The sequence below is a fragment of the Nematostella vectensis genome, chromosome 12 (assembly GCF_932526225.1).
Source record: "Nematostella vectensis chromosome 12, jaNemVect1.1, whole genome shotgun sequence".
Classification (NCBI taxonomy): Eukaryota; Metazoa; Cnidaria; class Anthozoa; order Actiniaria; family Edwardsiidae; genus Nematostella; species Nematostella vectensis.
Genome location: NC_064045.1, coordinates 2,735,032 through 2,750,922, shown reverse-complemented (window position 1 = coordinate 2,750,922; position 15,891 = coordinate 2,735,032). Strand labels below are relative to the sequence as shown.

General features: G+C 40.6%; 3 protein-coding genes across 4 annotated transcripts in view; 1 reads left to right on the top strand and 2 right to left on the bottom strand.

Annotated features, from left to right (window-relative positions):
* Positions 1-39: 39 nt before the first annotated feature.
* On the bottom strand, positions 40-2,446 carry LOC5499416 (ribonuclease H2 subunit C). The gene is made up of 4 exons (XM_048719750.1): positions 2,195-2,446; positions 1,542-1,654; positions 1,023-1,142; positions 40-541 (listed from the first exon to the last, which is right to left on the bottom strand). Exons 1-4 carry the CDS (start codon positions 2,349-2,351, stop codon positions 491-493), a joined length of 441 nt encoding a protein of 146 aa, XP_048575707.1. The 5' UTR covers positions 2,352-2,446; the 3' UTR covers positions 40-490.
* Positions 2,447-2,468: 22 nt separating this feature from the next.
* LOC5502119 (fas-binding factor 1 homolog) overlaps positions 2,469-15,891 on the top strand; it is a 48,658-nt gene continuing 35,235 nt past the window's right edge. For both annotated transcript variants that reach the window (XM_048719747.1, XM_048719746.1), the window contains exons 1-4: positions 2,469-2,552; positions 2,635-2,674; positions 14,636-14,664; positions 15,385-15,413. In XM_048719747.1, coding sequence (XP_048575704.1) covers positions 2,544-2,552; positions 2,635-2,674; positions 14,636-14,664; positions 15,385-15,413 — 107 coding nt within the window. In that variant the 5' untranslated portion in view covers positions 2,469-2,543. The remainder of the gene's footprint in view (positions 2,553-2,634; positions 2,675-14,635; positions 14,665-15,384; positions 15,414-15,891) is intronic.
* Positions 2,939-11,867, bottom strand: LOC116609601. Its single transcript, XM_048719749.1, has 8 exons — positions 11,718-11,867; positions 10,587-10,683; positions 9,764-10,029; positions 8,439-8,582; positions 7,897-8,031; positions 5,582-5,799; positions 4,778-4,904; positions 2,939-3,850 (listed from the first exon to the last, which is right to left on the bottom strand). The coding sequence occupies exons 1-8, from the start codon at positions 11,806-11,808 to the stop codon at positions 3,216-3,218; spliced, it is 1,713 nt and encodes a 570-aa protein (XP_048575706.1). The 5' UTR covers positions 11,809-11,867; the 3' UTR covers positions 2,939-3,215.

Here is a 15,891-nt window from a genome sequence, read left to right as displayed (position 1 = left end):
TAAGTGCCTTATAGCAAAACTTAAACTGTGAAACAGTAGTAAAAAGAATACTTTTATTGAACAAAGACTGACTAAACAAAACAACTTTTCCTATTCAATTTTGAAGGATGAAATGTTATGTTGTAAGTTTTACAACAATGAAAACAACTGTTATTCCACGGCTTGTGTGTAGTTTTCTATATATAACACCTATTTATTCCACAGCTTGTCTTAGTTTTTGCTAGTCATAGCACATTATATTTCTCCAGGTTCTCCACTCTGAGACTCATATACTTATGCCGTGTTGATACTGGTAACATGACAACATCCGCTTTCCCAATAAAAATGATATTAGTATGGCATAATGTGACTTTTTTCTTGCCATGTCCCAGTTTTACCTCAATATTTTTTGTACAAATAGGTAAAGGGCGTGTTGTAACATCCTTAGAGTAAAGTAAGCTTCAGCTATTCCTTATTCCTCTTTGGATGGCAAAACATGTTTGCAGCAAGGTTATCTGATAGTGTCTGGGGTTGCTGCCTCATCGTCAGTTTGCCCATGGAGCTAAAAGGGAAACAAATACAGCATAAGCAGGTCAGGTAAGGCTGTCCAGGAGTTTTAGGGTTAAATTGCATATGTTTGGGAATCAATGTTCAGGAATTATTTTCTAATATTTCTTAATTGTTTCACTAATTATTATCAGTATTTTCATGTACTGTATTCAAAATAAATATCTTTAAGAAAATGTCTTAGAATAAGGACATCCTATGTTTGTTCTGAGTGAGATGAATGCAACCATTTCAGATTTAGCACCCCCTTCCACAGGCAGCCAAGGCTCACGGCAAGTGTAAAAAGTCTATTACAGAGTTTGTATGAGCGGTCTGAGCTTGCTGCAAATCTTGTTGAAATAATATTCTGAATTCAAAATAAACAGTAGTTTGGCGGTGTACTATCCAAGTAACCTCTAATGCTGCTCAATTCCGGCATTACAATATATTTGAATGGTATGGTAATATATTTCTATTCCAAACATCAAGATACTTACCACAGAAGCCAAAGTAACCCACTGCATTGCCTTGGCAACTGCGTCATTCCCAGAAGGCGGAGTCTCAAGGTTCCAATAGTGGAACTTGTTGAACTTTTTGGTCACCTTTAGATGGTGATCCTGGTGGAAAACAAATGTTTCTGCTTTTTACCATAAACTAAGCATAAACAATGCCTCATATTATCAATTGTGTTCTATTGAGTCTGTCAAAAGATTGCATGTAAAAATACTCAGCGAATCCACATCATTACTCCCTGGTTACTGTTGCTATAATATATGGAATAGAGAACAATTAAGGAGAATGCTAATGACTCCTATAGCATAGTACAGTATATTTGTTTTTGTGTACAGTGTTTTTGTTTTTATAATTTTTTTTTGTGTTGTGCTCTCCATGTTCACTAAGGAAACCCGGTGGACCCTAATTAGTCCACCCCTTACATTTGTCCCTGTAATTTTCTCATGAGAACACGAGGGTCTTTGACCATATCATTGGATCAGGCATTTATTTGATTTACTGACCTGTTCTTCTGTGGTTGGTTGCCGATCCTCCCTCAAGATAAATCCCGAGTACCCTGCCGGCGGCTGCATTACAGCTCCTCTCAACTTACGCCCTCGGAATGATGCACTTATGTCTGGTAAAGTAAGCAATTTTCATACAAGAGCTTGATGTACCACTTATGAAAATAAACGAAGAAAAGAACACAGTCCTAAAAAAAACATGGTAACTGTACTACTGTACACCAATCCATAGCCTGTCAACCCAACTTGAGGACAGAAATCTTGTGAAATCGGGTGAAATACAGACAGCTTAAATATGTAAGTAAAAAAAGGGGGGGGGGCTAATACAGGCCAATACAGAGAATGAATTAACATTCTCACAAAAAAATAGGCTTGTGATGAGGTCCAAATCTTGTGACACCTGCCTAATGCAGGTGAGTTGACAGCTATGCAACAACCGTAACAATAAATGACTGTAAACAACCTCCCTCCCCCCCATGCCTACTATAGTGGTCCACCCCATAATTGCCTATAGCAACATACAGATATGTTTTTAAAGATATGGCCTTTTATCATGCCCCCATGGTACAAATGTTACTAATCTTGTTCACTCCCCTCGTTTTACTTGATCGTATGGCCCCGTCCTGTGCATCATGGCACACAATCCTACTTACCTTGTTCAGTCCCCTCGTTTTTCCGGATGGTGGGATCAAAGAAGTTAGCGACGTTCGCGTCTCCGTTGTGTGTAATCTGACATGGCATCCAGTGAATCCGATCAGTCTGGCCGCAATTCTGCGCTCCCGTCACAATATAAGAGCCTTCGTTAGACATTACCTTACTGGAGAATCAATCTGAACCTTTCTAACAATAACAATCCTCTATTGAAGTCTTTCTAAACAAATTTGGCGCGAAATTGCTCTGAGCCAAATGTTTATGTGTCAGCGGGGTGAGCATGCGCCGTAGTGCTAATCAAAATGGCGGACAAGTAGTGAAATTAGAAATTTTATCGTTTAGAGTGACACTATGAGCGCGGTAAATACTGAAAGAGTTTAACTTAACTTGTTTTATCTTTTCTTGCATTATGTATTTTATTAACTTTTATTTCTGTTGATAGTTGGGGGGATTTGGTCGCAGCGGTGGACGCGCAAGGCCTGGTGAGTACTTACAACTTTACAAATTAACGGTCTGGATAATTTTGGGTTGTTTACATTCTTCGGAGTGCGATTTTCGCTCCGATAAAGGCACAAATTGTACCTTTTCCTGGATTAGCGAGTCTGTTTTTCTTCAGTCTTCATTTTTTCAAGATTATTTTGTTATTTTTCGCGATGCCATAGCGCTGAAGAGTATGTATGGAGAGCGAGTTGAGGAAGCCGAATATAAAGTCAGTTTTCTTCATTTTACACATAATATTAACTGCCTGTGTTTTCGATGGGATTTCATTAATTCATCAATACATTTTTTTAAGTTTTCGATTGTTCACCTAAATGTGAACAAAGCACTTTTATTGGATAAATGTTGTGGTGAATTAGAATTGTGGCACCAAGCTCTGGTAGATGGTTTGCATAACATATAAAAGTATCTGTTTTGTTTGCATATGCACATTGCAAACTTATGTAGGTCCATGAAGAAATCTCCATTTTTCTCATCTAATGAATAGAACAGTATCACAGGTTTAAATTAGCGAAAAAAAGTGTTTTAGCCCTTGAGCCATCGATACAGTAGGTAACCTCCCGCACCTACACCCATCATTCCCACCGCAAGGTACAGCCTCTCTGCTGGAGTCGCCCTCCGGCGTGGCGTCCCCAAGTTCCATGTGCTGCCGCGCTCACATTGTAGATCACCCAGGCAGGTATAATCAGAGTCCGACAGTGGGCCTAGGTCTACGTCATCAAGACCCAGGCTGGATAAAGACAAATGAAGCGATAACCCATGGTTAATGCAGGAATCTTCTGTCATGTCGTTTACGTCCGCTTGGGTCAGCTTATCCTCCACCAATTGCTCAACTTCCTTCGTGATGCACTGGTCCATTTGGACGATGTAACCATCTGCGGGAATCTTGTTCTCAGTCATGGTTACCAAGGATCTTTTTGCGGCCAAGTGAGTTTCAATCTCAATGCTTGCACGGATAGCCTTCTGCAAGCTCTTGCTTCCATCTGCAATGCACTCCACCTGCTTGCTGTTATTGTTGTTGTCTGTAGCAGTTACTGCCTGGCGTTCCATCTCAGAACTTGTTGCTGGTGGGCTTGGGAATTCCCAATCAAACTTTCCATTCTCCATCCTGACTCCTTTTGCAATTGGTTGCCATGATGTCATATACTGCTTGGTGGGAACTGCAAAAGCATAAAATCAAACTGATTATTTTCTGCCTTGAAAAGTAGCTATTTGTACTTGATTACCTTTTATTACTGCATTTGCCACAGTAAAGTAAAAGTCATTGCCTTGTCTTGGAATAGCACATAGTTAATCAAACATCTGAACCAATCAGTTTTTTTTACAATGTCACTGTCATCACAAATGTTCTGCTGCTGGGCATGATAGGGTTGCACATCAAGGGGATAGTATCCTGAGAATTTTTAAGGCAACTACAATCATGGTAAAAATCATTGGGATATTGTTGGAATTTGTCCAAATTTTCAAAACAATAATCCATGCAAAAACACAAAACCCATAAAATAATATTTACAACCCCCCTCCTTAGAACCCCCCCTTCAATGTTGCGTCAAGTGTTTTGGTTGAAGCATCATTCAGCAATTGAAGGGGGGGTTTGAGATGGAGGGAGGGGGGGAGACGGAGGGGGGTGGGGGTTGAATGGCGCGTTCCATAAAGTATGTGAAAGCAGCACTCAAGGCCTTTAAACTTGGACGTTAAAACTCTTTTTGTGAAGTCCATAAACGCTAGGCTATTAGTCGATAGAATTAACTTTATTATAAAACAGTCCTGATAATTGCGTTGTTTTGATGTTTTAGGTTCTATACAAGCATTCAACTCAAATCATTAATAGATTTTGCGCGCACGCTTTTTTAATCGCACCGGAACCCTGTGACCCAATGCAATGTGACCACGATTGTAGGTCATGTGACCACCATTGTATTTCATGTGGGCTTGTTGTTTCAAAAGAAGTTTTCTTGGAAACATGGACCTTTCCTCCTATTTTTAAGGCCCCTCTGGCATTGTTATATGGTGCAGTACTGTGCCACTTCTCTGAGGTCTTCCGTCTATTATTGTGATAATGCACCTTGGAGTGAGGTTTGCAATACCTTTTGTTGAGGCAGGGTGGGCGGCAGAGCTTTGGTGGCTGCTTGCTGCATCTGAGAGAAGTGCTGCTTGCAGCCCTTGGTACATGCCTATTGCCATGTCAGAGACTGACTCATCTCGCGAGGCACCCTATTTGCCAAGAAGAAATGTTGGAAGTAGATTAATGGAAAGATCACAAAAATGGAGAGAAGTTACAGAGTTTTTCACAGAAGATGGTTTATTAATTTACAGTGTATTGTGAATTTACTGTGTTGTGAGAAGCCATAGATAAATACACTATAATTAGTATTGTTCAGTATTTCCTGTCAACACATTAAATATAAAAAGGAGGTTTATTACTTTGAGGATCAAACTCATATATTGTGTCAGGCACATGCAGTACTTGCAAAATTGAAATCATAATGCCTTATGATGGATTGGAATATCACAACAGTACATAATTCATACTACCTAGCCTCTTGAGCCATTGATGTGCGTGCAGAATGCACATGTTCTCCCTCGGCCGCCAAAAAGTGAATCATTTACTATTGAAGGGTGGCCAATAACTATCTCAGGGGTTTCATTAGGGCCGGCGGAAGTGCCAGCTATTTCCACCGAGCGCCAGCTACTTTTTGCTAAAAGTCAACTTAAGTTTTATTTTAACTGAAAAGATAAAATAACTTCCACCCCCTACTTATCAATCTCCACCGCCTACTCTGAAAGTTAATGAGAACCCTGTATCCTTTCCCCATATGATACCAATGACTGTGCAATCCCTCTTCTGAAAATCCTGGGTACGCATCATTGAGTCTGCTGTATGTGTTTACCTCTAGTGCTGCATGGGATCCCTGTGTTGAGGTGTTGTAGATGAAGGCCTGGGCTGATGATCTCTTCCTTGTGGGCATATCGTTTCTGTCTCTCTCTAAGGCAGCTTCTATGATGGCATTGAATTTGATGATGTCTTCATGGAGTTTGAGGGTGAAGCGTTGCGGCTCAGGGGGCGTGTAAGGGTAGAGTTCATGCAGTGATAGCTGTGGTGTTTCAACTATGGAATAAATAGAATTATACATCTTAACATACATTCCAGCATTTTTTCATTAATTCTTCTGAATGTTTATGAATTGTGGACTAAATTGCTTTTGTTGACACAGTTGTCCTTTTAATTATTGTGGAAATACAATGCATTGTCCACTAAAAGAGGGTCATGTTTTATTATGGGCTAATGGCATCATAGCCAAAAAAAAGAAAACAAAAACAAAACAAATAGCAAAAAAGCATGGGAAAGCATCACTTTCCATTCGATGGCTATTTTGAGAATTCGTGTAATTTGTCTTCCTGATTTAAAGCAGTAGAATGTTGCAACTGGCCAATGCTCTTTAAAACGGCATGTTGTATTGTGTGCTGTGTTGCATGTTGTATTGTGAGCTGTGTTGCATGTTGTATTGTGAGCTGTGTTGCATGTTGTATTGTGCGCTGTGTTGCATGTTGTTTTGTGCGCTGTGTTGCATGTCGTATTGTGCGCTGTGTTGCATGTTGTATTGTGCCCTGTGTTGCATGTCGTATTGTGCGCTGTGTTGCATGTTGTATTGTGCGCTGTGTTGCATGTCGTATTGTGCGCTGTGTTGCATGTCGTATTGTGCGCTGTGTTGCATGTCGTATTGTGCGCTGTGTTGCATGTCGTATTGTGCGCTGTGTTGCATGTCGTATTGTGCGCTTTGTTGCATGTCGTATTGTGCGCTGTGTTGCATGTCGTATTGTGCGCTGTGTTGCATGTCGTATTGTGCGCTTTGTTGCATGTTATGTTATGCGCTGTGTTGATTGTTGTGTTCTGCACTGTGTTGCATGTTGTGTTATGCGCTGTGTTGCATGTTGTGTTATGCGCTGTGTTGCATGTTATGTTATGCACTGTGTTGCATGTTGTGTTATGCGCTGTGTTGCATGTTGTGTTATGCACTGTGTTGCATGTTGTGTTATGCGCTGTGTTGCATGTTGTATTATGCGCTGTGTTGCATGTTGTGTTATGCACTTTGTTGCATGTTGTGTCATGCGCTGTGTTGCATGTTGTATTGTGCGCTGTGTTGCATGTTGTGTTATGCACTGTGTTGCATGTTGTGTTATGCGCTGTGTTGCATGTTGTGTTATGCACTGTGTTGCATGTTGTGTTATGCACTGTGTTGCATGTTGTGTTATGCGCTGTGTTGCATGTTGTATTATGCGCTGTGTTGCATGTTGTGTTATGCACTTTGTTGCATGTTGTGTTATGCGCTGTGTTGCATCTTGTGTTATGCACTGTGTTGCATGTTGTGTTATGCGCTGTGTTGCATGTTGTGTTATGCGCTGTGTTGCATGTTGTGTTATGCACTGTGTTGCATGTTGTGTTATGCGCTGTGTTGCATGTTGTATTATGCGCTGTGTTGCATGTTGTGTTATGCACTTTGTTGCATGTTGTGTTATGCGCTGTGTTGCATGTTGTATTGTGCGCTGTGTTGCATGTTGTGTTATGCGCTGTGTTGCATGTTGTGTTATGCACTGTGTTGCATGTTGTGTTATGCGCTGTGTTGCATGTTGTATTATGCGCTGTGTTGCATGTTGTGTTATGCACTTTGTTGCATGTTGTGTTATGCGCTGTGTTGCATGTTGTGTTATGCGCTGTGTTGCATGTTGTATTGTGCGCTGTGTTGCATGTTGTGTTATGCACTGTGTTGCATGTTGTGTTATGCGCTGTGTTGCATGTTGTGTTATGCACTGTGTTGCATGTTGTGTTATGCGCTGTGTTGCATGTTGTATTATGCGCTGTGTTGCATGTTGTGTTATGCACTTTGTTGCATGTTGTGTTATGCGCTGTGTTGCATCTTGTGTTATGCACTGTGTTGCATGTTGTGTTATGCGCTGTGTTGCATCTTGTGTTATGCGCTGTGTTGCATGTTGTGTTATGCACTGTGTTGCATGTTGTGTTATGCGCTGTGTTGCATGTTGTATTATGCGCTGTGTTGCATGTTGTGTTATGCACTTTGTTGCATGTTGTGTTATGCGCTGTGTTGCATGTTGTGTTATGCACTGTGTCGCATGTTGTGTTATGCACTGTGTTGCATGTCTTGTATGCGCTGTGTTGATTGTTGTGTTGTTGATTGTTGTGTCTTACCCAAGTGGCCGTCACTTGTCCTTGTTGTGGATATCGAGGGTGAGAGCTTGGAGGGTGTCTTCCTTAAGGCTTGCGGCAGGCGGGGCATGGTGATGGTTAGGATCTTACCACTTGGCTCCTCCTCTGCTTCAGGTTCTGCATAATAATTGTCATCTTAGGAATTCTAACTTCTCAAATATTACACTGCACTCTTTTTGCTACAGTCTTATCTCAATTATAAAGTGGGGTTCTTGATAATTTCAGTATGAATGGCTTGTGTAACATCAGAACTGTGTAAAGTGGCCCCTTCAGTGTCTTCGTAAGCTCCATAACCGAATGCATTTAAATTATTTCTAATAGAGTAATCACCAACTGATTTATCAATTTTTCAATAGATCAAAAGTGTTAAGAGTGCCATCGATTTATCAATAGATCAAAAGTGTTAAAAGAGTGCCATTGATTTATCAATAGATCAAAAGTGTTAAAAGAGTGCCATCGATTTATCAATGGATGAAAACTGTGTCAAATGTGTCTTCAGATAAGATTCACATCGCTCATTCTACCTTCCTTCTTGATGTCTTTTGGGCGCGCCCCATACTTCCACCAAAATGCAGTCTTCTCCTCAACATCTCTATGTGTTCTCATGAAGTCGGCCATTGCCAATGAGTTCTTGGGCAAAGACTCCTCGGGCAGGCTGCATGGGACATCTGTATCCACAAACAGAACAGGAACGAACACAACTTATATATAGAACATGTATTAGAAAATATGGCCCCATCATATAGTTATAGTTGTACTAGTAGAATATTTACTGTATACCAGTCCATAGTTATAGTTGTACTAGTAGAATATTTACTGTATACCAGTCCATAGTTATAGTTGTACTAGTAAAGTATTTACTGTATACCAGTCCATAGTTATAGATTTACTAGTAAAGTATTTACTGTATACCAGTCCATAGTTATAGTTGTACTAGTAAAATATTTACTGTATACCAGTCCATAGTTATAGTTGTACTAGTAAAGTATTTACTGTATACCAGTCCATAGTTAAAGTTGTACTAGTAAAGTATTTACTGTATACCAGTCCATAGTTATAGATTTACTAGTAATGTATTTACTGTATACCAGTCCATAGTTATAGATGTACTAGTAAAGTATTTACTGTATACCAGTCCATAGTTATAGTTGTACTAGTAAAATATTTACTGTATACCAGTCCATAGTTATAGTTGTACTAGTAAAATATTTACTATATACCAGTCCATAGTTATAGTTGTACTAGTAAAATATTTACTGTATACCAGTCCATAGTTATAGATGTACTAGCAAAATATTTACTATTTACCAGTCCATAGTTATAGTTGTACTAGCAAAATATTTACTATATACCAGTCCATAGTTATAGTTGTACTAGTAGAATATTTACTATATACCAGTCCATAGTTATAGATGTACTAGCAAAATATTTACTATATACCAGTCCATAGTTATAGTTGTACTAGTAGAATATTTACTATATACCAGTCCATAGTTATAGATGTACTAGCAAAATATTTACTATTTACCAGTCCATAGTTATAGTTGTACTAGCAAAATATTTACTATATACCAGTCCATAGTTATAGTTGTACTAGTAGAATATTTACTATATACCAGTCCATAGTTATAGATGTACTAGCAAAATATTTACTATATACCAGTCCATAGTTATAGTTGTACTAGTAAAATATTTACTGTATACCAGTCCATAGTTATAGTTGTACTAGTAAAGTATTTACTGTATACCAGTCCATAGTTATAGTTGTACTAGTACAATTTTTAATGTATACCAGTCCATTGTCCGACTTCACCCAAAGTAAGGAACCAGATTGTAGTAACTCTCTCACCTCCCTGATATATATCTGCAGATGTTTCTACCGTGTGTGTCTCATTTCCCTCTGTCTCTCCCCCTCGTGTTTTGTTGCTCCTATCTGCTGCTGTGTCCTGGTTCGCTCTGTTGTATTTGTCTGCTGCTGTGTCCTGGTTCGCTCTGTTGTATTTGTCTGCTGCTGCTGTTTGGCTGCGGGGTTTGCGTGCCCGCGGTCGTCTCTCCGACCTGTCCCCTACTCGGGGAAGCCCTCCCCCAGGGTCGTCACTGCTGGACAGTGCTCTCCTGCAATGAAGCAACAGTTGGCATTTTGTACTCTCAGGGGCGGGGGGGAGTGACTGGGAGGGGGGCATGGCTGGATTGTGGTTTCAAGGGGGAGAGGGTACCTGGTTTTAGAGTTCCTCTAAAAATTATACTATCGTCTTATCAACAATCGATTTATACATGTAACGCTTGATACATATTTAAAGTACATATAAGCCGCGTTTTAATAAAAAAAAAAGAAAGATGAAGAGAAAGATGGCGGGGCAAGCGCCCCTATCCTCTCCGCCGCGCTTGACTCACGAGACGGTGGCCATGTTTGTACTGTATGAGTGCCATGTTGAATGAAGCAATAATTCTAAGCTCAGTCTCTGCAATCCATCGCACAGAAAATGTTTATCTTGTACATTCTACATGAACAGCAACAAGGGTGAGGAGTGCCGCGTACCAGTTGATTGGAGACGATATACACGAGGGTCGATAGCGATGATTTTTATATTTTTTTTATAATAGTGATTGTTATGATAAGTAAGGTGATGGTGATATTGATGATGATAAAGTCCGAATGGCTGGTACCGTACCTCAAATTGACAAGCACATAAAACCCCCCGTAGCATATGGTGAAAACCACATCAGCATAGTCGATGACGAGAAACAGCAGAGCAGACAGGATAGGAGCTGAAATAAGGAAAAGAAAAAAAGAAAAAACTTTACTTTGCAAGCATTTTGGATCTGTTGACCCAACTTGCACGAAACTGCGGTTTTGGTTGTTTTCAGCAAGACTGTCCTGAGGAAGTTTTAATAAAGACGAAAATTTGGCACGGTCGACTGCTAGTTTTTGTTATATCACACTTGGTTTAAAAACGACTAAATTGTGTACTTTTTATTATCATTTAAAAAAAATATAATCATCCGGGCATTATTTCATGCTTCAGCAATAGATAGAGCCGTTCTTAAGAAAGGATGGATAGAGTTTCATGGCAATTCAAGATGATTTTGTTTACAACTGAAATCTCTAACTTGCGGAGATGTTTTTGCTTGCCTGGCACATTCGACAAGAGGCCCCATCACTCTCCTTGGTTCTTACGAGGGGCCCGAAAACTAATAGCTCCTATGGTGATTTGTACTGGGAACAGTGTATATCTTCGGCTGTGATAAAAATCTTACGTTGAGCTCCCTTTTGCGTTTATAAAAAAAAAACTCACAACACATTATTTCCAGGTGGAATGTCTCGGGCCCGCTGGAAAATTTTTACCTAAAATCCTTCTAATTATACTAAGGGCGCGTTTTTTCTAATCCTTGCATAAACTATATAATCTCACGCAAGCGAAAAATTTGACTCTCCAAGTCTTTTGCAAGTCTTTTTCTCTTAATTCAGATTGTTGTTTTCTGGGTTTTTCTTCCTTTTTATTTAAAACGTCAAATGCCACGGAGATAGCTGATTCTAATTCACGCGCGCGCCCTGTTTTCGTGTGGTGCGCGCGCGTCGTAGCGGTGAGTCCCGCGTTAAAACTTTTGCACGAGTTGACATGGGTTGTGTTTACCATTACAGGGGAAGACTCTTTCTAACCAAGCCTCAAATAACTCGGGACTCCGCTTTCGTGTTCCAAATGTTTGCGCCTTTTTCGCGGATAACCTATTACGGATCACCTCTTTTGCGACCTTGTTGTACGCAATTTTAACGCGTTCCGCGCGCGAATGTTTCGACTCACCAACAACTTGGAAGATGGCGGCGCTGGTGACAATGAAAACCATGACGAATACGGCACGCTTTAAAAGCGTCTTGAAACTTAAAGCGTCCATTTTTTTCAAGCAAAGAATTAAACGACCAATTGAGTCGAAAAATTGTTCGTCGAATGGGGCTAATTAGGCTGTGACGTCATTAAAGGGAATAAAAATACGTCAATAATTGGGTTGTCAAGGTTGCCATAGTGATGAGTGGCATATTGTAATAGTCTAGTGCCAAGCCCCCATGAAGCGCGATACAAGATGGCGCCCGGTCACCGAACGGAGAGGGTTTTCGGCGATAATAACTCCGAGTACCGCCTGCAAGCAGGCAACGCGGTTCCTATCGTATCATAGTTATTTTTATCACATTTTTTGACGCGTTTTATACACCTATTTCAAAAAAGGTTGTCAGTGCAAATGACGAATGGCAAATAGTAAATGGCAAGAAGCCCGAACGGTGCGTCTGGGTACTAATCATTTTTTAAATTAAAAGTGTTAAATAAAGTCTAGCAATGTCAGAGACATACATTGATGATCTTTAATGGATTTATTGATTTATCCATATTCTTCAGCATTTAGTAGAAATTTAATAAGACCAATGGTTCTTTTCGGTCCTTGAACTGCCATTTGCCAATCGCCATTTGCCGTTTCGCACTGACAACGTTTTTTGAAATAGCTATATACAAATGTAAGGAAAAAGGGAAATTTGAAAGCTTTGTTTGTTTGAAATAGCTGGTTTGTCGATAAATTTATGGTGATTACGTTTTTATTGCCTTTGTTTTTTTATTTGGACAGGGTTGTTTTTTACCATTGTGTGGTTTTCTTAGGTCATCATATGCAAAAGGATAGAAAAAGTGCTCCGCTTAAGCGGCGCTTCGCAAAGGTCCGTGGTCTCGAGGGGGGTCGTGTGGGATGCGCCGTCTGTCTGTCTGTACGTTTTTTAGTACCCTACGGCCTCTGATTAGTCGAGTGGATGTTTTGGCGGGGATTTCAATCTTGTGCGTGACACAAGCGAGACATTTATTTCCATGTAAGTTTTTGTCTGGCTCATCTCAAACTTGCAGTTTGGATCTCGATGTTGGGTTCAGCCCTGCGTAAACCACATGGCCAACATGTTGGTAATAAGTTCACGCGTGACTGGCGTTTGATGCATGACGGGACCAAAGGCAACCCAAGACTCCATCACTTTACTTGCGTTTTCAAAAGGCAATCCAAGATTCCACTGGGTTTCGGTTAAATTCGGGTCTGTTTTTCCCCTGATGTTGTAGCGGTCGTCATTTGTACGACTACGAGTGATAAGAGAACGATAAAGAAACAATGAATTTAATCTGATAATTCGAAAGTATCACGTGGGATGCTCGTGGGATGATCTGCATGATGCATTTCAGTCATCTATTGTTTTCACGACCAAAAATTTGCGATGTTTTCTTTGATTATAGATGCGGTAACGTGTATTCTTTTTGAAATTACAGCATTATTCGGACGCAAGCTTTTTTTTCCTATGCAACAATGCAAATGGGTTCGTGTGCAAACTGCGGCAGCAAAGCTGTGATGTGCTCGAATGATCACAAGACAAAGGAGATGCTGGCGAAGTGCTGGTCAAAAGTTTGAACTCAATCAAAATCACGCCAGCACACCTCCCAACACGGTGATCAACTGCGCCAGCATTGCTGGGTCAGCGTCTCGCCAGCGTCTCACCAGCAATGCAGGCGCAGTTTGCACGGGGCTTTAAATAAAAGAAAATTGTCCGCTAAATGGGTAAACGAGTCCCCCTTTCCCCCCCCCCCCCCCCTCAAACTCAGAATTCTGGCTACTAGCCTGATATGTATCAAGGAGCTTTTATATTATTTTCTCTGATGATGGTATGTTGTCATGCAGGTTTTTCAGAGACTTTATCAGAACTTCAAAGCTTGTTTTCCAACATTTTGCTTTGAATTTTTACATAACATTCGATTTTCGATTATGTGAGATTTGCACGCTAAATGTTTATTTTCTTCATTATCTATTGCATTCGGAAGTTTCTTTATTTACGCGCAAACGGCGACAGCATTTGATGTGAAACACACAGCAGCCTCGCTTGTATTGGTTGTATCGTGACGTCGGGGCTAACGCTCGAAACGGCGGCAAAACTTCTCTGTTTTCACAGAGGCGTCAAATGTATTATTTCAACATTTGTCTTTTATTTCTTTCCCTGATGCTTGCACTGTTTACTCAAGGCATTAGCTTACATAGCAAGCGCACAGGATAGGGTAGAATCTAAACGAAAAAGAAAGAAAAACAGAGGGGCAGATGTTACCTCTACCATTCTCGAAGCTCAAGCCTTTTCGTTAAATCACGTGGAAGACGACAAAAAATACAGTATACTTGGAATGATAATTCCATAGCAATTCGTGATGATTTGTTTTGCCTGATGCATTTTTATCCCAGTAGCGGATCTAGGGGGAGGGTTTAGGGGCTTGAAACCCCTTTGGGCTGCCAGAAAGGCATATGTAACAAAAAAAATACCCCCTTCCCCCCTTTTGTCACTGAGCCAAACCCCCCTTTAGTGAAAAGCTGAATCCGCCTCTGTATCATTTTCAGCTAAACTACGACTTGAAAACTCCAAGTTTCACGGTCGTGGACTTGAACATTTGTCCTGTAAACTCATCTGTGTTCTCTACTGTAGAAATTATGTACGTACTTAGCCTGTGTCCATATTTCAGATAATAAGGTTTTTATTTTACCATAAATCATAGTTTTGAATAAGGAAAAGTACCAACACATTTTTTTTTCGCTCTTGTTGTCTTAGCCGTCGTCATCGTTGTTGCATAAAGAGGTCACCTCGCGGCTTCTTCTCCACTGACTCTTGGCTTGCTAACCTTTAGAAAATTATTAACTGACATTGTTTTCATACTATTCACAGATCCACTCGGTCAGAGGTCTTGGAATAAGGTAGGCGATTAAGGCGATATGTTTACATTCAAAATCACATGAATCAAATACCAAGCCACTTAAATACCAATATGATTAACAAGAAGTACCATCATTGCTTCCGCCATTACATCTATTAGCAACCAGGCCACAGTGGCAAATTCAGGGGGACCCCAAAACCCCCTTCTAAAAGAAATTTGACCTTCTGCCATATGTTTTTTTATATCAATCCCCCCCTTCTTTAACAATTCCAACCAACCCCTGCTAGAATATGGAAGTCTTATTCTCAGTAAGACCGGCCTAATTTGCTTATATTTGAGCTTGCTTTGTCACTTGGGTGGGTTGACTGCAAAGACAAATGTTGATTTGTGCTAAACATGTTTTCTAGGTAACAAATACGCACTTGAACCCAACAAACAGTAAAAACATGTTTTTTTTCTAGTGAGTTTTCCTCTTGTTTTCTAGGTAACATATACGCACTTGAACCCAACACACAGTAAAAACATGTTTTCTAGGTAACAAATACTCACTTGAACCCGACACACAGTAAAAACATGTTTTCTTGTAGTGAGTTTTCCACTTGTTATACAAGGTAGATTTTGGCACCCAGGTCGCGTTGGTCACCCACCGGGGTGGGGGGTGGGGGGTACTGCCCTATATGCACCACCACCTCTTACTCCTTGTATTTGCTCCTTGGTAATTTTACTTGACCTTCAACATCGTCACCTTGTGTTTGCATAGGGTAAGAAGCCGGCAGCTTTATCTTCAAGGTGAGCCCCTGTCAAGTGACCGCTCTGTGATGTTAAGTGACCGCTCATTGATGTTAAGTGACCGCTCATTGATGTTAAGTGACCGCTCTGTGATGTTAAGTGACCGCTCTGTGGTGTTAAGTGACCGCTCAGTGATGTTAAGTGACCCACCCTGTGATGTTAAGTGACCGCTCAGTGATGTTAAGTGACCCACCCTGTGATGTCAAGTGACCGCTCTGTGATGTTAAGTGACTGTCTGCGATGTTAAGTGACCGCTCATTGATGTTAAGTGACCGCTCATTGATGTTAAGTGACCGCTCAGTGATGTCAAGTGACCGCTCAGTGATGTTAAGTGACCGCTCAATGATGTTAAGTGACCGCTCAATGATGTTAAGTGACCGCTCAGTGATGTTAAGTGACCGCTCAGTGATGTCAAGTGACCGCTCAGTGATGTCAAGTGACCGCTCAGTGATGTCAAGTGACCGCTCAGTGATGTTAA